This window comes from Mus caroli, chromosome 11 (genome assembly GCF_900094665.2).
Source record: "Mus caroli chromosome 11, CAROLI_EIJ_v1.1, whole genome shotgun sequence".
Taxonomy (NCBI): domain Eukaryota; kingdom Metazoa; phylum Chordata; class Mammalia; order Rodentia; family Muridae; genus Mus; species Mus caroli.
Window position 1 is genome coordinate 81,924,262 of NC_034580.1, and position 21,949 is coordinate 81,946,210.

The 21,949-nt window shown below is 39.0% G+C and overlaps 1 protein-coding gene across 4 annotated transcripts in view; it reads right to left on the reverse strand.

The window, feature by feature from the left end:
* Cltc (clathrin heavy chain) overlaps window positions 1–21,949 on the reverse strand; it is a 62,689-nt gene that overhangs the window by 29,866 nt on the left and 10,874 nt on the right. For 2 of the 4 annotated variants that reach the window (XM_029484014.1, XM_029484012.1), the window contains exons 2-9: window positions 12,788–12,995; window positions 11,048–11,050; window positions 9,435–9,703; window positions 8,375–8,536; window positions 6,359–6,472; window positions 5,872–6,045; window positions 1,737–1,934; window positions 547–747 (exon numbers count right to left, since the gene is read on the reverse strand). In XM_029484014.1, coding sequence (XP_029339874.1) covers window positions 547–747; window positions 1,737–1,934; window positions 5,872–6,045; window positions 6,359–6,472; window positions 8,375–8,536; window positions 9,435–9,703; window positions 11,048–11,050; window positions 12,788–12,995 — 1,329 coding nt within the window. The remainder of the gene's footprint in view (window positions 1–546; window positions 748–1,736; window positions 1,935–5,871; window positions 6,046–6,358; window positions 6,473–8,374; window positions 8,537–9,434; window positions 9,704–11,047; window positions 11,051–12,787; window positions 12,996–21,949) is intronic. The other 2 variants (XM_029484015.1, XM_029484013.1) reach the window with 1 other exon arrangement.

Consider the following 21,949-nt stretch of genomic DNA (forward strand, 5'->3'; position numbering starts at 1 on the left):
TCGGGTGCCCTTACCCACTGAGCCATCTCACCAGCCCCCATACTTTTTCACATTAACACCATTTAACATTCTATAAAATCACTGTCAGACAGAACCTCAATGTATTAAATACAGCCAACCTGGCTGTTGCATACCCAAGTGTGTTTACCAGCATCAAAAGTTACGATGCTAATGACAGTTTATAAATTCTTACAGAGGGAGAGAGAGCAAGCAGGAACTACTGGGCATGCATATCAAGTGTGGGATATGGAAGATCACGTGCTAAGCAATGTCAAACACACTGACAAATATGCCTGTACAATGAAGGAAGCCTCTCATGTTAACTGTTTTCCAAGGCCAAACCAATAGTAACTCGCTTCCAGTCTAGCAGTTTTAACTATCAAGCAATAATCCTGGATCATGTGTTAAACCGGCAAGGTCCAGTTTTGTTTTATTTTCATAAGCAACAAATTAATAGGTATTGATACTTTGGTAGAAACCAACCATTTTAAATTGCTAACATGGTATTTAAACAAAGGAAAATTATATTAATTCAAATTAATGTACCTTATCTTCTTTCAGCCATTTCTCCAAAAGCTGTTTCCGCCCTTGCTGAAGTACAGGTCTACATAACTCTAAGGACTCGTATTTGTTCAGCTGGCCCTGGTCCAAAAGGATTCCAAAATACTGAAGTAGAGGTGAAGTTTGACCTGGCTGAGCTGGGACACTCTGGAATCGACGGATGGTATCTGGAGTACGGAGGATTCCCTTTAAGAAAAAGAAAGGTTAAAGACTTCTCAGTGACTGACTCCTCAGTGACCCAGTAACACTAACAACCCTCCATGTCCTAAGCCAATCTGAACCACATGGTTGACCTGTAGCCTCCACATTACAAACAGTCACCACATAGTACAAAGATTAACATCTCTGGTTCCATGACACAAAATTATTCAAAATCAGAAATTTGCCAAGGTAATTATGTCAACATGTGATATAAGCATAAATAGTCTTCCACAAGGAAGACCACACCAATTGATTATCTACTATCTAATGGTCAGCCATGTAAACATATACATACAAGCAGGATTACAGGCTTGGCAGGTTATATTTATATATTTAGGAATATATTCATATACACATATGAATATGATCATGATGAAAAGATCATGAATTTGAAAGAAAGCAAGGAGGGGTACATGAGAGGGCTTGGAGGGCAAAAGGGGAAGAGAAAAATGATGTAATTATAGTAAAATCTCAAAAATGAAAAAAAAAATAATTTAAAGGTGAAAAAAAGATATGCATATTCCTGCAATAGTACCCACTAGTCATTAAATCAAGTTCAGTAAGCACATACTGCATAACTAACACTCATGTAAAGGCCTATGGGAATAGATTCTGCTCATTTTCTGACTACTCTACACTCTACACACTACAAAACCAACCATATACTAACTGCTCAAATTAAAATAGAAAGCCATCAATTATGAGCCCAGATAATATTGTATTTTAGTAGCTGGACATAACTCTGCCTACATCAACTATATAGGTCTATAGGTCTACAAATCCTTCTAAGATTCTGCAGTTTAACACACCAAACTAGAGACACTGAGAATTAGTTATCATATTTTATTAAAAGAAAAATTAACTGGAAAGGAGTTAGTTAATCTTACAGAGCTGGTTCCTCTTCTAGCAGTATCAAAAATACAGCCTAGTAAAGCCACCCCAAGCATGACAACCTTAACTTCATAACTAGTTACCTTTGGAGCATTAGCAGCCACCTTTGCAGCCTCTGAGTAGTTTCCCTGGGCGAAGAGAGCATTAAATTTCCGGGCAAAGAGTTCTTCAGCACCAGCTAAGTTGTTCCGCACAGCCATTCTCAGAGCCAAGTCAGGATTTTGTAGGACATTGGTGATGTAAGGAATTATGTTCTCCTCTTCCACACAAACTGACAGGACCTGCAGGTTACCCATAAGAGAATAGTTATTGTGCTAAATCTGTTTAGACGGATTCACTAGGTAATTAATTGATTATGCTGACGCTTGCTTGTTTTGCCACCAATGGTAACAGTGTATGGTAAAATTATAGACGGAGCTCTAGGTTAAGCTCACCTTTAACATCAGCACAGTAGCAGAGAGAAGAAGCCCTGCAGGCTCCTTAACTCCTGATTATCAGATCATCCCTAACTAACTCATTCTTGGCCTTTTTTCTATCAGAGACACAACTAAATAGAGAGATGAGAGCTACTTACTTTTCAAAACCACTTTTGGATGGTGTTAGAAATACAATTAAACAAAGAAGAAAAGAAACTGAGACAGCAAGCAACTGTAATTCAGTATGACGAAAACATTACAATGACAGAGTTTTCCATTACAGGGACTCAAAGTACCTGAGCCTGGAGCTGAGGTAAGAGACGGAATTGCCTCGTCATAACATATCACTTTTCAAAGACTGATTAAATGAAAGATGTTTACTCTGGGGAAGAACATATATACATACTAACCTGGAGGAAAGCCAGTACATGACAAAACCACTACAATACTAGCTTTTAAGAATTTTAACCATCTGAGAAAATACTTTCTGGTAGAATTTTTTCTTAATCTTACTACTATACTCTCACAGAATAAGAACTACTTAGATAATATGATAATTAATATGCTACAAAATATGAAGAGTTATCAAGGGGCTGGAGAGATGGCTCAGAGCACTGACTGCTTTTCTGAAGGTCCTGGGTTCAAATCCCAGCAACCATCAGTAATGAGATCTGACACTCTCTTCTGGTGTGTCTGAAGACAGCTATAGTGTACTTACATATAATAAACAAATAAATCTTAAAAAAAAAAAAGAGTTATCAAATATCCCAAATTCAGAACAACTGATATCAACCTACCCAACTGGGTAACTTCCCAGACACTACAATAGGTACATATAGCCTTCTGATAGTAAATATTCAGTAATACTTAAGAAGCTAGAAAGTAGGATGCAAATAGAAGTCTTATCTTTACACCTGATGGAGCCTGTCTTAGGGATAACAGGAAAGAAAGCCCTATAAAAAGGAGTTTGTCAAATTTGTAACTGAAACAGATTTTCCCCATAGATTTACTTCTTTTGATAATAAGAATAAATGCACCTAACTGGCTCTAAACCAAAAAGTTCTTATGAGACAGTATTAAAAAGATTTTGTCATTATACACTGTAGTGCTTTATTTATTTATTTTTTGTGATAAACCTTTTTCTTTAAAGATAAAATGGCAAATGAAAACTAAAAACAGGTGCTGGAGAGATGGCCTTGAGGCTAAGAGCACTGGATCCTTTTCCAGAATACCAAAGCTTAATTCCCAGGATACACACGGTGGCGTATAACCATATGGTACTCCAGTTCTTGGGGTTCTAATGTCCTCTTATCCCCACAGGAACCAGGGACTCATGTGATACACAGACAAACAGGCAGGCAAAATACCCAGACATATAAAATACCATAAAACTAAATACTAATTGATGCCATTTACTAGACTTAAAAATAATGATCAAGCCGGGCGTGGTGGCACACACCTTTAATCCCAGCACTTGGGAGGCAGAGGCAGGTGGATTTCTGAGTTCGAGGTCAGACTGGTCTACAAAGTGAGTTCCAGGGCAGCCAAGGCTACACAGAGAAACTCTGTCTCGAAAAACCAAAATAAATAAATAAATAAATAAATAAATAATAATCATCATAATCATAATAATGATTAAGGTAAATAAAACTAAGTCAATGCACACAAGTTAGACAACAACCTTTTATCTTATTTTATTATTATTTTGTTTGTTTTATAATTTTTGAAATAGGTTCTCACTGCCTTGACTGACCTACAACACACAGAAATCCTCCTGCCTCAACCTTTCAAGTGTGGGAATAAAAGGTGTATACCTGTCTTAGTCAGGGTTTCTATTTCTGCACAAACATCATGACGAAGAAGCAAGTTTGGGAGGAAAGGGTTTATTCAGCTTACACTTCCACATTGCTGTTCATCACCAAAAAAAGTCAGGACTGGAAGTCAAGCAAGTCAGAAAGCAGGGATGTTCTTTACTGGCTTGCTCCCCTGGCTTGCCCAGCCTGCTCTCTTATAGAACCAAGACTACCAGCCCACAGATGGTCCCACCCACAAGGGGCCTTTTTTCCCCCTTGATCACTAATTGAGAAAATGCCTTACAGTTGGACCTCATGGAGGCATTTCCTCAACTGAAGCTCCTTTCCCTGTGATAACTCCAGCTGTGTCAAGTTGACACAAAACTAGCCAGTACAATACCCATGCCAAATTCTATATAATAATGTTTTTAAAATTTATTTAAATTGTATTTATTTAGCACGTGTGGTTTGTGCACATTCATAAACATACAAATATAACATGTTTATGGAGGACAGAGGACAACTTGGGGAAGTCAATTCTCTCCTTCTACTATGTGAAACCAAGAGATCACAAACAGTTCACCATGTTTGCTGACAAGCACATCTACCATCTGAGCCAGTCTGCTGACCCCCAATAGTCTTTTTTTTTTTTAAAAAAAGATTTATTTATTATCATATCTAAGTACACTGTAGTTGTCTTCAGACACTCCAGAAGAGGGCATCAGATCTCATTACAAATGGTTGTGGGCCACCATGTGGTTGCTGGGATTTGAACTCAGGACCTTCAGAAGAGCAGTCAGCGCTCTTAACCACTAAGCCATCTCTCCAGCCCCCCAATAGTCTTTTTAAGTAGATTTTATTACGTGTATTTGAGATTTTTGAAATGTCACACAATAAATAGCAAATGGTGATAGTAAAGAAAACTAACACTGCTCTGTACCTTTTAAAATTACATTTATTTGTTTACTTATTATGTGTGTGCACGCATGTGTGCTCTGGTATATGTATGCATTTTATTATTTATTGTATGTGTACATATGTGTGTTTGAGTGTATGTATGCCCCTGTCACAGTGCACATGTGGATTCAGAGGACAACATGCAAGAGTCTCTATAACATGCAAGTTATGGATACTGAACTCAGGTGACTTTTACCAGCTAAGCTATCCTAACTGACCCTCACATCAATTTTTGTTTAGTTTTTTAAAGTTGTATTTTATTTCTAAATCCTGGAGACTGAGGAAATGGCTTAATTAATAAAGTAAAAAGATCTCTTCTCAAAAACTAAAGGAATAAGAGAACTTGTAACTCTTACAGAGGACCTGGGTTTAGTTCCCAACACCCACATGGTGGCTCACAGCCCCCTATAATGCAGGGGACCTGATGCCCTCCTCTAATCTCCATAGCTACTGCATAAACATAGTGCACATATGTGGAGGTAAAACACCAAAGACACAAAAAATAAATCTTAAAAAAAAATTTTCAGCCGGGAAACAGAAGCTACCAGCCAGATAAAATTGTACCTGGCTGTTTCGGGTACCTGGACCATTCTTTGTGAGGACACTAAAAAAAAACTGGCATATAAAGTCACTGGGGGTATGTGTGCATGCACCTGTGTGTGTGTGTGTGCCCATCTGTCTGTGTCTATGTGTCAATGTATGACTAATGATTCAAAAAAAAAAAAATTTTTCTTTCAAAATGAGGTAGAAAAATAACAGACACCTGCTACCAACCTCTGACTGACAGAAAGACACACACATACACACAATATACTAAGGAAAAAAAAATCCTAACACAATTTTATTAACTTTAATCTTCATATTGAACCGATGCCAAAACCTGTTAATCTTACATATGCTATTTTATGTCCTTTGACCTTCATCTCATTTCTTCTCTTTGCCATCCACCATTAAGAACTCTTTTCTGATATCCAAAATTAACTTTTAGGGAAAAAAAAAAAGTGCTAATGATAATGTGCTATGTAAATGCCGCAGGTTCAAGGCTTCCTTACCTGTCCCTTTCTGTTGACTCCTATTATTCCAGCTGTGGCTTCATGAGGTGCAGTGACGAAGATGGTCTCTCCACTGATTCTGTTCATGTAGATGCACGTGCCAGTCTCAAGATCATAGAGGTGAATGTAGCCATACTTGGTAATCAGGAACACCACATCATGCTTCTCACTGATCTGAACAGAGAAAATGAACACTTCCTATAAAACTCTGACATGAGGCTGAAAGGAGAAAATGCTAAAGTAGTATTAAGGTTTCCTTCATGATAGCTTGTCTAAATGCGGGATAGCTCAAACAAAACATAAAACAAGAGTATGAGTGAAATCTGCGAGACGAAAGAGACATAACTCTGACATAGCCCAATTATCACATTCTAACAAGTCTTGTTAATAATTTGTATTTTAGAGTAATTCTTTTAAGCACTACTCATACCAACTGTGAACAGGATATAAATTAATTAAAGGTGAGATTTTTATTTTGATAAAATACCTGCATTGCAACAGGAAAGTCATTTTGTGCTTCTGGAGGAAAGAACACATCCACTGCCTTCTTTGGGAAAGGTTGATTCCCTGTGGGTGGGGTACCAACTTCAATGATATGTAACTGTTAAAAGAAAAGAAAATCTACCATCAACCTAAATCATGTATCGTTTGGTTACTGCAAGTTTTTTGACGCTAAATGGAAATAAACAAATGTTCTATGGTAAGTGAACTGTGTGATCATCTATACTGTGGGATGCTTCTCCATAAATAAAACTGAATGGGGAGGGATGATCCCCAAGTCATACATGTCCTGTACGATTACTTTGTTTATGAAACAAGCTCTTACAATGTAGCCCGGGATGACCTAGAAGAAAAAAAAAAAATTCAGGACCAAGCTGGTCTAGAGCTCAGAGATCTGTGTGCCATGAATACTGGGATTTAAGGCATACCAAGCTATGTACCATTCTTGTAGTGGCAAAATTATAGAGGTAGGGGGTGGGTCTGACTCTAAAGTCATGCTGAGGCTGACAAGGTGGCTCAGCTGGTAAAAGCACCTATGGAATAGGCCGACCATTTAAGTTCAATTCCTGGAAGTTATGTAAAAAAGCCAGACACAGCTGGAATTCCAGCACTCTTAGGACTAAATGAAAGGCACAGACAGAGAATCACTTGAGCCTCTTAAGTGCTAGGATTCAGATAGCTGCGATCTCGTTTTTCATTCTTAAAAACTACTTACTAGGGTAACTGGGGTGGAGAAATAGAAAACAAAGATGAGGCTTGTCTTTTTCTGACTTGGGGAGAGACAGGAGAGTAGTCAAGTTCTAGTAGCAAGTAGAGCCAGTATTCCATTTTAGAGGCAGCTAACAGTTGTTTTCCATGTCTCTCAAAGCTAGCATGCAAGCCATGTGACTCTGCCTATACTAGACTTCAAAGAGGGAACTCAGGACATCAGGTTATTTTAAGACTGAGGGAGAGTCTACTCTGGCAGTGAAAATAGCAGCAAACTGAGTCACCAGAACCCAGCAGTGCAGGCCTATCAGAAGCACAGGTCACAGATCTGCAGCGTGACTTCTGCCTGGAAGCCTAGCATTTTTGCTTATTTCTCCTTTCCCAAGTTTAGTTATACAGCTGTCCTAGCTACTGCCAGGTACCCAATACCTGTCAATAAGTTTTTTATACTCCAATCAACCAGACCTTGTTTCTGTTGTCCTCAACTAAGAATTTCAATGTAAAATACTGTAACCTGTCTAGGTAATTTCAATATACAGCTAGAGATGAGACTCTCTAATTTAAGCGATCATCCATTCTATCTACCTCAAGTCACCTAGGGAATTTTTTTTAAGGTTTTTTTTGTTTGGTTTTGTTTTTCTGTTGTTTTTGTTTTGTTTTTTTAAAGATTTATTTATTTCATGTTTGCAAGTACACTGTAGCTGTCTTCAGACACTCCAGAAGAGGGTATCAGATCTCGCTACAGATGGTTGTGAGCCATCATGTGGTTGCTGGGATTTGAACTCAGGACCTTCGGAAGAGCAGTCAGTGCTCTTAACCACTGAGCCATCTCTCCAGCCCTCACCTAGGGAATTTAAAAAGGATGAATCGACTTCTCCTTGGGCAATACTTAATGAATCAGACTCTTGACATGTACTGCACACATAAATGGGTATTTTAGCAACCCAGACTCTTGACATGTACTGCACACATAAATGGGTATTTTAGCAACCCTAATGAGTCTATGCAGAAAAAGCCTTTGATAAAGACAATCAAAGAGCTCAATGGTCTAAAGGTTTATAATCCCAGCACTCAGATCCTGAGGCAAGAGACTTAATTCAAAACCAGCCTAGGTTATATAAAAAGACACTACTAAAAGTTAAGGTCCACAAATGGCAGAATAGGATTATATATACTATTTGTCAGGCACCACAAATCTGAATACTATGAAACTTAGGAAGAAAAATGAGTATTTTTAACTTAGATGACAAAGAGCAAAACAGACTCACTAAAATAATTATCGGACACAACTTACCTTTCCTCCTGCCTGACCCCGCACAGCAAAACAAAATAATGTTGATTCTTCTGCATTTCCTTCCATCTTAAATTGTGCAAAACTAGCTGCATGCCCTTCAATAGGCTGAGAAACTTTCCTATCTACAGAATACAGCTGCATAGCTCCAACCACACGATTTTGCTGCAAAGAATAAAAACAAGAAACAAAAATCTTTAGAGATCCAGCAGATCTCAGATTCAGTTAGTGAAGCAGTTACAATAGTTTGCCAGCTTCAGCAGTCACTCACTCTCTCTCTCTCTCTCTCTCTCTCTCTCTCTCTCTCTCTCTCTCTGATTTATTTATTAAATGTATGTGAGTACAATGTCACTGTCTTCAGAAGAGGGCATCGGATCCCATTGTAGGTGGTTGTGAGCCACCATGTGGTTGCTGGGAATTGAACTCAGAACCTCTGGAAGAGCAGTCAGTGCTCTTAACCACTGAGCCATCTCTCCTGCACTTGTTAGTCTCTTATTGTAGATTGACACTTAACTTCAAAAGTTTACCTCCAAAATTATCTTATTAAAGTCTAATGTGAATAAAACATGTCTCATCCTATCATCTCTTTACCCATCTTACTACAACAATACAGATTCGTTCTGCAGCACACTGACTCCAAAAACATTCTAATCACTCAATCTTTCCTTAATCTGTGAAAATTAAAAACTGATAAGAGGGGGGCTGGTGAGATGGCTCAGTGTGTAAGAACACCTGACTTCTCTTCTCAAGGTCCAGAGTTCAAATCCCAGCAACCACATGGTGGCTCACAACCATCCGTAACGAGATCTGACTCCCTCTTCTGGAGTGTCTGAAGACAGCTACAGTGTACTTACATATAATAATAAATAAATCTTAAAAGAAAAAATTATAAGAGTACTCAAGTTTCATGTCAGGTTAAAGGTATAAGCCAACAATCACTAAAAACGAAAGCCTTTCAAAATAAATCAAATTCAGTAACATTGGGTTTGAAGACCTAACTGAAGTGATATTGAACAAAACAGGGCTTTAGACCACTTCTTCATCAAAAACTAACGGGACTTACCTGTGCAGATATGCCAGTCAGAAGCAACCACTTCTGCTTTGCATCTGTACGGTAATTGATGATCTGGCATCCTGCGAGGCTAGAATGACGATCAAACATTTTCACTGGCTGAGACTCTCCTTCCATACTCCAGTGATAAACTGCATTATCCGTAACAAGAGCAACCGTATTCAAAGAGATCCATTTCCAGAAGGTGACGTCATCAGTCATGGTATGGGCCTTCATTTTACTTTTCATTTCAATGTTAAATATCTGAAGAGTTTTGCCAGCTGAATAAAGAATTAAAGAATAATGAAAAAAAAAGCAAAGTTTAAAATTAATTAATACCTAGCTAACTATCCCTATGTTCCAAGTAATGTGGTTTTATCCTGGAACTAATAACTATATGAGTCACATTGCTAGAACTACAACTGAGACCAAGCAAACCAATGTACACCTGCACCCTTAGGCAAAACTCTTTATTACCTCTAACGAACACATCGGCAATACTATAAACATGTGACTTCTACAGGATTCTACATCCAAAATGAAAATGAGACTAAGGAAAAGCTTTCTTACTGATAAAAAAGAAAGCTGTAACTTTCATTGCATACTTAGCTCACACATAAACTAAGGTAGCTGTATATACAAAAGACAAAGCCAATCTAATAGAAACACAAGGAGGAAATGTCCACTTTTTAAAATGCAGTCATCTCTCACCCAACTCGATTTTGTGGAAACTGCGTTTTGAAAAGAAGTTGTACTTCAACTTTGCTGGTCCCCATAGTGCATGCTACATTTAACTGGTCTAAGATACAAAGGGAAAACAGAAGTGCTGGAGAAAGAAGAGGAAGACAGGGGGAGGGTGGTTTCCAATGCTGTTAATATACTGGAGTGAGAACAAAGTCCAAGCTTCATCCAGTTAAGACAGTAAGCGTTTAGTAAAAGTAGGGGAAATTTGCATTTAATGTTAAAAGTCCAGAGTCAGATGCAAGGGCTTATACGTGTCGTTTGAAATTTATCACAGTCGGAGAGGTGATTTCACTGAAATCAACAGCAGTCAAAGCCAAGAGCTATGACTAGGCTCTGAAGTTAATCCTCAGAAACTGAGGGTAACTCTGCTCCTGAGCCACAGAGAATCTGGCTCCTAAAGGACAAAAGCTGTCAGAGTGGGAGGGTGACAGGGGAGGTGGGAAACAGACAAAGCCTAAGAGCTTTGTACAGCAACCCATCTTACTAAACAACAAAGCCTTCTTCTATAAGACAGTGTATGACTCCCATCCCACACGGCTTATAAACCACAACCAGACTGGAGAAATTGTGAAAGTTATAGTCCTGTTTATAAAAAGAAGGCATGAAGTTTAAACTGGCTTCAGAGGGGAGCAGAATATTTAAAGAATTTGCTTTTCTTTACTGTATCCATCAACCTCTAAATAACTAGACTCTTATTCTGTTTTACATGAAGGGGGCTGGACTATGTGTAAGCGTCTGGGGAAGGAACAAGGGATAATAGCTATGAAGTAGACAGATAGACACAAAGTGTAACACACTATTTGCAAAGCTATAAATTTTTTTAATCATTCTTTTTATAGAACAGGACAATGACTAACACAATCTAATTTAAGGTAACTCACCATCTGCACACATAAGAAAGCATTAAGAAATGTGATAAGATAACAGTAACATTAAAAATAGAAAAGAACTTGGCAAAATTCAACTGATGGCCTTTAAAAAGAGAAGTGTGATGTATGCAAAGCACTCGAATTCAAATTATTTAAGGAGGTCAACAGACATTTTAATACTTTAAAACGTAATATACTTTTAGATAAAAGCAAAATGTATACTATCCCAAAATATCTGGTCATAGGTAAAAAATGCTGACTAGGTTAGTCTTAGCTCCCAACCTGCCAGTAAGATACTCCAAAATGTTCCAAAACCTGTACCACAAAACTAGAAAGTTCAGGCTTCTAATCTTTGACTTTCAAGTTAGTCAGTGATGCTCACGAATAAAATCTATGCAGAGATCCCAAATCTAAGTCTGTGCAGCAGGGAAGGAAAGGCATTTGCTGACAAGCCAGCCCCACGTGGTGGGAGGTGAACGGGCTTCCCTGTATGTCCGTCCGTTCCTTCACATGTATGTCCCCCCCACATAAATAGACAAAATAACAAACAGAATGTTCTAAAAAGAATTCTAAAAATCTCCTCAAAGCAAAAAAAGCTCTCAATACTTCTAGACCCGAACTATTCAATTAAGAATTATTTAAGATGTATTTTTAAAGATTAAATGGGCTGAGCATGGTGGTGTGTGTCTCTGATCCCAGCACTAGGGAGGCAGAGGCAGGTGATCTTTGTGAATTTGAAGCTAGCCTGCTCTAATAGCAAGATCAGGACAGCAGGGGCAACAAAACGAGTGACCCTGTGTCACCAAAACAAAACTATACACCAAATCAGGCCCCCAGTTTGAATGACGTGAAAGAAAGACAGGCTGAAAAGCTCAGGGCCTCTACTTCTTCCACACTTTATAAATTACCAAGAAACTGAATTCTCTTTCTTAGTATCAAGAAACACAAAGGCTGAGATATGGCCCAGTACCAACCCTCTGCCCACTTGCCTAGCATGAGTGCAGCATTGGATCCAGTCCCTAATGGAAGCACGAAGGAAAAGGAGGCCGTTTCAAAGGCGACTTCAGAGGGCCAGCGGTTTGCACCTAGACGTCCTAGTCTTAGGAACCGCTAGCAGCATTGCTCCCTGTGGAAATTAGTTTGGCTGGGCATGGCTGCCCACACCTATGATCTCAGCTACTCAAATTCTCTTAGGTAAGAGAATTCCAGTTCAAAGCCAGCCTGGGCAACAAAGTAAGACTCAACTAAAATGATGATGATGATGATGATGAATTTTAAAAACCGTGTGCTTATTCTCCCCCAACTCTCTCTAACAAGTTTAAATTCAAGCCATTTTTAGCACTTGATGATCTAAGTGAAAAGAAGCCTAAACTATAAAAAAGGCATAGAATGGAGAAGCTGATTGTTACAATAACCACTGAGATGTTTAGGTCCTAATATTGTTACGACTTATTCCAGAATACTAATTTCATTCCCTATACAGAAATGCTTTCAGCCTTTTCTCATGTCAGATATAAAACATAAATGTATATATCGTAAAACTTAAAATTATTTCAAGTATATCTATTCTACAATATTTCAGAGAAACACTCAATGTTAAAATTACGAACACTAACTCAAGTTCAGAATTAATCTCAACTTTGCAGATCTAATTAAATTTATTCAACATATAACAAAAAGTACAAGTCAGTAATTTTATTTGCATACAACACACATAAGAATTTCAAGAAAAACATTCACAGTCCTTTATACCTTTCAGTGCAATCACTTTGCTGGCAGGATTCATGATGGCACTGTCTGCTGAGATTGGTCTTCGAATTGGATTACTTGGATCATTCATATCAATGATTACCACCTGGGCCTGCTCTCCCACTTTTTCTCTAATGCAGATGAATTTGTCTGACTCCATAGTCAAGGTACTGAAGCCAATGTTTGCTGGGTTGATACCCAGGTTCTGGAGCTAGAAAAAAAATATAGACCATGTTACCAAACCTGTAAGTAAAATTTGACATTCATATATTATCATTATAAATCCTAATTTAACTATCTATGCCAAATCAATAGTGACAATAATGAAAAAGTATATAGATCTTCTTAAAAACCGTGACATTCAGCTGCTGTAGTATAACTTACAACTACAGAGGTCAGAGGTGAAGGTAGGGACACAGCAACTTCTGAGCATTTATGAGTCAAGGGATTTATAATCATTGTTTCTTGGTGAGTTTTTAGATCTTTGAACGGTTGACCTTACTCTCTCTTACAACCTCACTAACATTTAACACAATTATTTATCCACTTCATTAGGCTTCAGGGATCTGTAGTTTAAGCTAAAGTAATATTTTAAAAAGGAGTAAAAGATGTAATAGGTCAGAATTCTTGGAGAAACAGACTACTACCCTGAATAGACAAAGTTCCACACCTGTGCAGAGTCAGAACCAGCCCTCTGGGCGGGGCTCTACCAGTCGCCTACGAAGCTGGGCAGAGCCAGTCTAGAGAATTCCCTCCAGAAGCATGTGCTAATGCACAGGGGCACAAATGTCTTAAGGGAGCTAGAGGTACTTCAAAAATACCACTAGAGTACAGACTAGGAAAGGCTTCAACAGTCAGAGGATAAAGATTATACAGAAACACAACAAAGAACTGCTTGCTTGACAAGCTAAATTTACCTCTTTATTTTTTTTTCTTCCTTTTCATTTTTCAAGACAGGGTTTCTCTGTGTAGCCCTGGCTGTCCTGGAACTCACTCTGTAGACCAGGCTGGCCTTGAACTCAAAAATCCGCCTGCCTCTGCCTCCCGAGTGCTGGGATTAAAGGCGTGCACCATCACTGCCCGGCCTAAATTTACCTCTTAAGAACAGGGATATTGAGGCTCAAGAAATGGCTCAGCTAGCCCGGCGGGCTAGATCTTTTAAAGAATCCAGAACTTACAATATATGTAGAAAGAGCTATTTAAGAATTTTAATACCTGGGTATGGTAGCACATGCCTTTAGTCAAAGCAGAAGCAGATCTGAGTCTGAGGCTAGCCTAATCTACAGAGAAGAGTTCCAGGACAGCCAGAGTTACATAGAGAAAATGTCTCTAACAACCACACACACAAAAGAAAAAAAGAAGGGAGGGAGGGATTTTTGCTGTGTATAAAAGCAGATACTGGGCATGGTGGCGCACGCCTTTGATCCCAGTACTCGGGAGCCAGAGGCAGGCAGATTTCTGAGTTCGAGCCCAGCCTGGTCTACAAAGTGAGTTCCAGGACAGCCAGAGCTATACAAAGAAACCCTATCTCAAAAAACAAAACAAAACAAAAACAAAAACAAACAAACAAAAGCAGATACTATAGTATTTGCTCAATAAACAGTGGTTCTACAGATGGTAAATCTTTGAAAACCAAAAAGTGTGAGTAACAGAAGTCACGTTTTACTAGAAAGACTCTACTAGGATGGATCACTAATCCTCTGGGTAATTAAATCCTTCAAAAAAAAAAAAAAGAGCCTGCCTAAGGGGCTGGCTTTACTAGCAAGCCAGAGCAGTCCCATCCTGCCCTCTTCCCTCCATGGTAGTGAATTTTCATGTTGTAAACTGAGAAAAAGCCCTTGTCCCCAGCTGTGCATTCCCTTCACTGTGCTGGCTGAGCAATGTCAGCTGTATCTTACATCAAACTCTCCTGCTACAAACAGGCCAGGATCTGAGTAAGGTCCAGAATGGGATAAGACTCTTTTACTTTCACTTCCCTTTAATTCCTCAAGTACTATAGGTATAACCAGTAATAAAATGTGGTTATAACTTAGACACAGCACCGAGGACAAAAAGCCAAGTAGCTATATAACCATTAATACACATGGCATTAAAGTAGAACATTAACCAGTTTTACAAGCTCAAGATATACTCTAATGCCAAGGAAATAGACAAACTATAAAACAGCTAACTTATAACAAATGTGGTTGGTTACTTCTTAACTTCAAGACTGGAGAAGATGAATGGAAATTGTCACCAAATATATGAATGGAACATGAGTGGTATTCAGAGAGGTCTTTTCCTTAGATAAACTAAATAAAACCAAGTTATCCATCTAGTTTCTGGGGAGAAACTAAAACACATCTGTTTTTAGACTCATGAAGGATTCATGCTGATCGTTTCCTTCAATAGTTGCAAAAAGTATTTCAATGGCTCAGAGTTCATACGGCTATCTACAGGCACACAGCACACTAGCAGCTGAATTACTCCCTGAGAACTATGACTCTAAGTTTCAACCCCAGACCTTTACCTACTACACTTTTGAATTTTTCAGACACCACTGTTCAGTTTCCTTTTTTTTTTTTTCCGAGACAGGGTTTCTCTGGGTAGCCTTGGCTGTCCTGGAACTCACTTTGTAGACCAGGCTGGCCTCGAACTCAGAAATCAGCCTGCCTCTGCCTCCCAAGTGCTGGGATTAAAGGCTTGTGCCACCACACCCGGCTTCAGTTTCTTTAGTATCTGAAAAACGTAGACTTATATAAAAGTGTCAGCCAAAAAGTGAAATTAAAAAAGTAATGTAAGAGCCGGGTGTGGTGGCGCACGCCTTTAATCCCAGCGCTCGGGAGGCAGAGGCAGGCGGATTTCTGAGTTCAAAGTAAGTTCCAGGACAGTCAGGGCTACACAGAAAAACCCTGTCTTGAAAAATTAAAAAAAAAAAAAAAAAAAAATAATATAAAGAGCAAGATAGTGCCTGATACCATCTACATACAAGAGGATGAGGCAGAAGAAAGAATTCTGAACTACAGAGACTCTGTCTCAAAACAAAAACCAAATGAAGGGTCTGGAGAGATGTTCTGCATTAAGAGAATTGGCTGTTCTTCCAGAGGACAGGGGTTTGATGCCCAGCCCGACATGGCAGCTCACAACCACCTGTCAACTTCAGTTCCAGTGGATCCAATACCCTCTGTGGGTATCAAAAATATGCGTGGCACCCAGACATATATGCAGGCCAACATCCATACACATGACACTTTTTTTCCAATTTATACACACACACACATATGCATGCGCCAGGTGGTGGTGGTGGTGGTACACACCTTTAATCCCAGCACTCAAAAGGCAGAGGCAGGTGGATCTCTGAGTTTGAGGCCAGTCTGGCCTACAGAGTGAGTTCCAGGGCAGCCAGGGCTACACAGAGAAACTCTATCATGAAAAACAAGAGCTGAAGAAAAGTGGGGAGGGAGGAGGAAGTAAGAAATGTTAAATGGCCTATACCTTCAGAGTATTTTACTTAAAGGAAAAAAAATGAAGATTTGGTTTTAAAAGAATTAGGTTGCTTGTAATCTATATCATCCTACACAATATCCTTTCTTACTAGACAGACTCTACCAAGATAATTAGGCATCCGAACCTTTTGTTTTCCTATCAAGAATGTACTAGCACTATTCAAGCTATTCCATGTGAAACAACATATATTTTATTTAAAAGTGAAAATAAAGCTGGGCGTGGTGGCGCACACACCTTTGATCCCAGCACTGGGGAGGCAGAGGCAGGCGGATTTCTGAGTTCGAGGCCAGCCTGGTTTACAGAGTGAGTTCCAGGACAGCCAGGGCTACCCAGAGAAACCCTGTCTCGAAAAACCAAAAAAAGAAAGAAAAAAAAAGAAAAGAAAAGAAAAGTGTAAACAAAATTAGAGCTATATGTGGTGGTACACGCCTTAAATCCCATCACCTGGTATAGGTAGAGGCAAGCAGATCTCTAAGGCCCAGGCCAACTTGAACAAGAAAAAAACCAAACTCAGGAAAGGAACAGAGCCGAATGAAAGAGAAAAGAGGAAACAGGAAAAAGGGAAAGAGGAACAGTAGAAAGCAAGGGAAGCAGGCAGAAAAAAGAACTGTGGAGTCAGTCAGGTTGAGAATGACCTCGCAGAGGGAGGGGGTTTGGCACAGACTATTCAGAGATTAGTCAGGATAACCAGGGATTTGGTCTAGTCCCATGGAGCACAGGTCATGGCGTTTTTGTAAGAAAAAGGAGAATACTGGTAATAGGAAACCCATTATAAACTGAAGAATACATCACATAACTCAATATTTTAAGGGTAAAGATGAAAAGACTTGGAAATACTAAAAGTTTGGTAGCTTCTATCTGTAATCCTACCTACTTAGTAGCTAAGGCAGAAGGAACCTATGTATAAGGTCAACCTAGGCTATACCACAAGACTCTTAACTCAGGAAGAAAAAAGACAAAGAGCAAGAACAAGAGAGCAGCCGGGCTGTGGTAACGCACGCCTTAAATCCCAGCAGGCCGATTTCTGAGTTCGAGGTCAGCCTGGTCTACAAAGTGACTTCCAGAACAGCCAGGGCTACACAGAAAACCCTGTCTGGAAAAAAACAAAACAACAACAACAACAACAACAACAAAAAAAACAAAAACCCACATTTAAACAATGACCATTTGTACAACTAAATGAGAAACTGCTCTTTCCTAGAAAGTGTTAGCAAAGGACAGAGACCTCAAGGATCCTATTAGTTAACAGAGAAGTGCCTTGCCTCCACCTCTGTACAAGTTGGCAAGTTCTTCTCCCTTCCTGGTATTACCTGAGGCAAATGCCAAGGTTACTCACCTATTAGGTTCTGATCCTATTTTCCTGTAATATAGGCAAACAGAAAAATACCCTAACAGTATTGAACAGGGTCAGCCACCATTAACTCTACTTATGGCTTAGATGCACCAGTAGAGTAAGAACACATAAAAGGTCCCCATACTAGTGTTTAATATTTGTACAGACCAAATCTTTAAAAATGTAGTGATACTTTTACAGTTTTTATTTTCAAAACAGCCAGAAAATATTAAGTCAACCATAAAGGTGTGATGGTATATGATATATGCCAGAAAAAGTGAAGCATTCAGAAGGCGTAAGTCTACAACCTTTTATGTAGGAGTGGTGGTGCACACCTTTTATCCCAAAGGATGGCAGAGGCAGGCAGATCTCTGTGAGTTCAAGGCTAGCCTGATCTACAGTGCAAGTTCCAGCACAGCTAGGGATACAGAAAGCAATTGTCTTGAAAAACCAAAAGGAAAAAACCTTAGATTTATGATCTCTTGATTTCAATTTGGATCAAACTGGAGATGGAAGGCACTCTAGTCTAAGATTCTGTAGCAGTACAATATAATATTTCAACTTTCCACACCCTAAAATTTTGATTATAAATTTCAAGTAGCATCTAAAATAAGTTGCTTTTCTGGATTCCTCATAAAGAGCCCAAATGTCTGGATGTAGCCCTAGATAAAGTTCCACTAGAGTGGATCTGTGTATTGTTCCTTCCTCTCAAACATTTGGAATGGCAGCACCTATTCTCAGAGCTGTGAGGATTTAAGTGAAATGCTAAAAACCATGTCTGCCACCATCAGGTCTTCATAGACACTATCAGTAACTACACACGGCAGAACAGTGGGCTCAGCTCAAGTCAACTGTCTTTCATTGCATTTCATTATCTGGTTCATTCAGCTGTCCTCAGGTCGTGGGTGTGACATTTCACTACACTGATAACAGTAGGCTCTCAGAAACTTACCCAAGACACTGAAATTCTTTCTCTCCCAGGCTCATTTGTTTTTTAAGACAACCTTGCTATGTAGGCCTAGTGCCTTACAACAAACTATGTACTCCAGATAAGCCTTGAATGGACAATAAGGAACAGGGATACTTAAGACTTCAAGGATGTGCTACCAAGTCTTTTCTTGCTTGCTTGCTTGCTTTCTTTCTTTAGAGAAAGACACTATAATTAAGGCTTATAATGCTGCTCTTTATTTTGCTAATTAAGTTTCAAAGAAAAGAATCTACAAGGCCACGCCACATATTCCTAAAAAGTAACCCTATTTAACTTTTTACTAGTATATAGAACAGCACTGCCAAAAGTCTTCTATCACAACTGGTCTCTCCAACATGTTCAATGAAAAAGGAATCTGGTAAGGCTAATGTCATTCAAGTAAATAGTAAATTTCATAATTTGATAATAAAGTTCAAGTGGCATCAAAAAATTGCCGAATTCTTCTTAAAGAGCCCAAATGTCTAATGTGGCCCTAGTTTCTTCCACTAAAATTAACCATAGACAAGTTGATATCTGTATATTGTTTCATCTTAACCATTTGGAACACCACCACCTACTTACTCTCAGAATTGTAAGGATTTAATATGAAATGTTAAAACTAACATGAGGTTGGTTGGTTTCAAAAGCTGCTTTCTTCCTAAAACAGAGAGGAAAAGGAAATTTGTGATGCAGAAAACTCAACTATGACTTTCAAGACAAGAAAGGAGTCTAACTGACAACAGCTGCTTTCTTTCACTTTAAAGATACCCTGCCCAAATTAGACAACCAAACAACCACTACAACCTATTGATAGCCCCCAAATGAGGGACAAATGTACAAAATTATACATAACTGTACCTTTCCAAGAATGCCTTGTATACAGCACATTCTAGATTTAAAAATCTCAACCTGTTGTTTGAGTTATCTGATACAGTCAACATCATTGCAGTAACTGGCTAACCACGAGCAAGACCTGATAACCACATTAAGTCATGACTTTCTAGTAACTATAGCTTAGTTTTGAAAGATGTAACTGTATATTAATTTTAAGAAACACATATTATAGGGTATATTGAGAAATACGTATAACATCTGTCAATCGCTGTTGAGTAGTTAAGAAGTACACTTAATCAGAAAGAATACAAGTCAAATGAAATAAAACAGTTAAAAGGCTGGTGAGGCAGAGGTCCATGCTTGTGACTGCAGCCCCAGGAGGCTAAGGCAGGAGGATCACAAGTTTCCAGCCAGCTTAAGTTTCCAACACCCTCCCTCCCCACAAAATTTAACACTTTATGAGCATGGATAAAACCTGGACTTGGAAATTCTATTCTAAATCAAAATTCATAAAAAATGTTTTTTAAAACTTTAGACAAACTGAAAGCAACACAAAGTTGTGACTGAGATGGAGATTTAAACAAACCAAATACCAGGGGGTGACAGACATTTGGACTCTTTTGCAGCAGATATTCATTCAGTTGTTAAGTATTAGCAGCTAATAAAAATATAATTATAAAATGTTATTTCCTAAAGATATACACTCAAGTATTTAGAGGTAAAAATACCATAGAAATTTGAATCCTCGTAAAATGTTTAAGCAAAATTTAAAAAGTAAACAGGGCAAAATGCTATACAAATCCATCTAGACAGAGGGCTAGAGATGCAGTTCAGCTGGTAGAGCACCTGCCCATGGGAGCGTTGAGACAATCAGGCCCCGTGGAGCCGGAGTACAAGAGGTTATGAAGCACCCAACACAGTGCCTCATAAATCAAACTCAAGCCTTCTGCAAGAGTAGTACATACTCTTAACAGCTGAGCCATCTCTCCAGCTCTCAGTTTTTGGTTTTTGTTGTTGTTGTTTTTATTGAAAAGGGGGCTGGTGCTTGGCATAGTGATGCAAGCCTGGATCCCTGTACTTGGGAGGCAGAGGCAGGCAGATCTCGGTGATTTTGAGACCAGCAAGAGTTAAGTCCTTTCTTAATTATATATATATATATATATATATATATATATATATACATACATATTACTGATTTAACACACATCAGGCATTTAAGACCACACAGAGACACTGTATTTTAGGGAGTTCTGTCCTTCCAGTTACCAAGCCCTAGGACTACAGCTTGTTACATACAGACTATTCTGAAACAGACTGGTGTGAATGCTAATCTATCATTTCCTAAGTAATCTTTGCCAGACAACTGCTTTGCTCTTCCTTTCCTGAAAAGAACAGGTGAACCTTGGTAAGTCACAGAACCAGGAAACTCCGAGGTAAGTCAACATCAGAATATGTAGTGACCAAAGCATGAGAACATTGTTAAAGGACTGCATGAACCATAAATACACCCAGCCTGGGAATACACATGCAGAACAAAATACTAGCAGAAGGCACACAACCAAGTAAAACCACACTACTGGAAGTAGTAAGACAGTTCCCCCACTAATACCTCAGTCTCTGCCATCACTTGCAACTGTATTTGTGCCTACTAGATAATAGGTTTGCTCTGCCTCATCTATCCAGTTCTCACAGCGGATGGGCCAGGAAGAAATGAATCACAAACCATCTTCTCCAAAAGTACACCCGAGGAGGATGTGTCCCACTCAATGCCTAGCACAGCTCTTACATCAGCTGAAAACCTGAAACACATTAAAGCTTGTGTTTCTGACAGCAGTATTTAAGACTTACACACCACACATTTCACAATTAGTGCTTGGGACACCACTTTTCAGATCCTTCTTGTTTCATCTGAACAGTGACAGCATCAGCAAGTATGTATGCATTTCAGACAAAGCTATTTTCTCAATGCTCTATGGACGCTTCTGGTAATTCCTGCAGCATGAAAGGACTTACTATTGGGAGCCACCAACTTAAAAGGCCAAGTTTTATATACCTAGTTATTCTATAGGCATGTGCTTCAAGACTTAGTTAACTTCCTACCTAGCCTAAGTATTTCATTCAGCCTAATTTCTTCTGTAAACTCCAAACATCCTCTGTCTTCCACTGGTAGTAAACACATTGAAAAATGCTGAGCTGTCACTTCACTGAGCCCTTCCTAAAAACTAGAAAGAAGGATGTCAAAAACTGCAGTTGCAGTAGTTGTCAGGAAATAAAGAAAAATGCTGAGATTGCAGCAATCCTTGGTTTATTCCATCAACAGGATGTCAGCCATTGTTTCTGTTGGCTCCACAAATTTCAAACAACAAATAAAAACACTTTTAACCTTTGCTGATTCCACACTTAAAACATACATGTTTTGCCAGGCAGTAGTAGTGCACACCCTTAGACCTAGCACTCAAGAGGCAGAAACAGGTGATGCTCTGTGAGTCTGATGTTCGAGACCAGCCTACAGAGAGAGTTCCAGGACAGCTAAGACTACACAGAG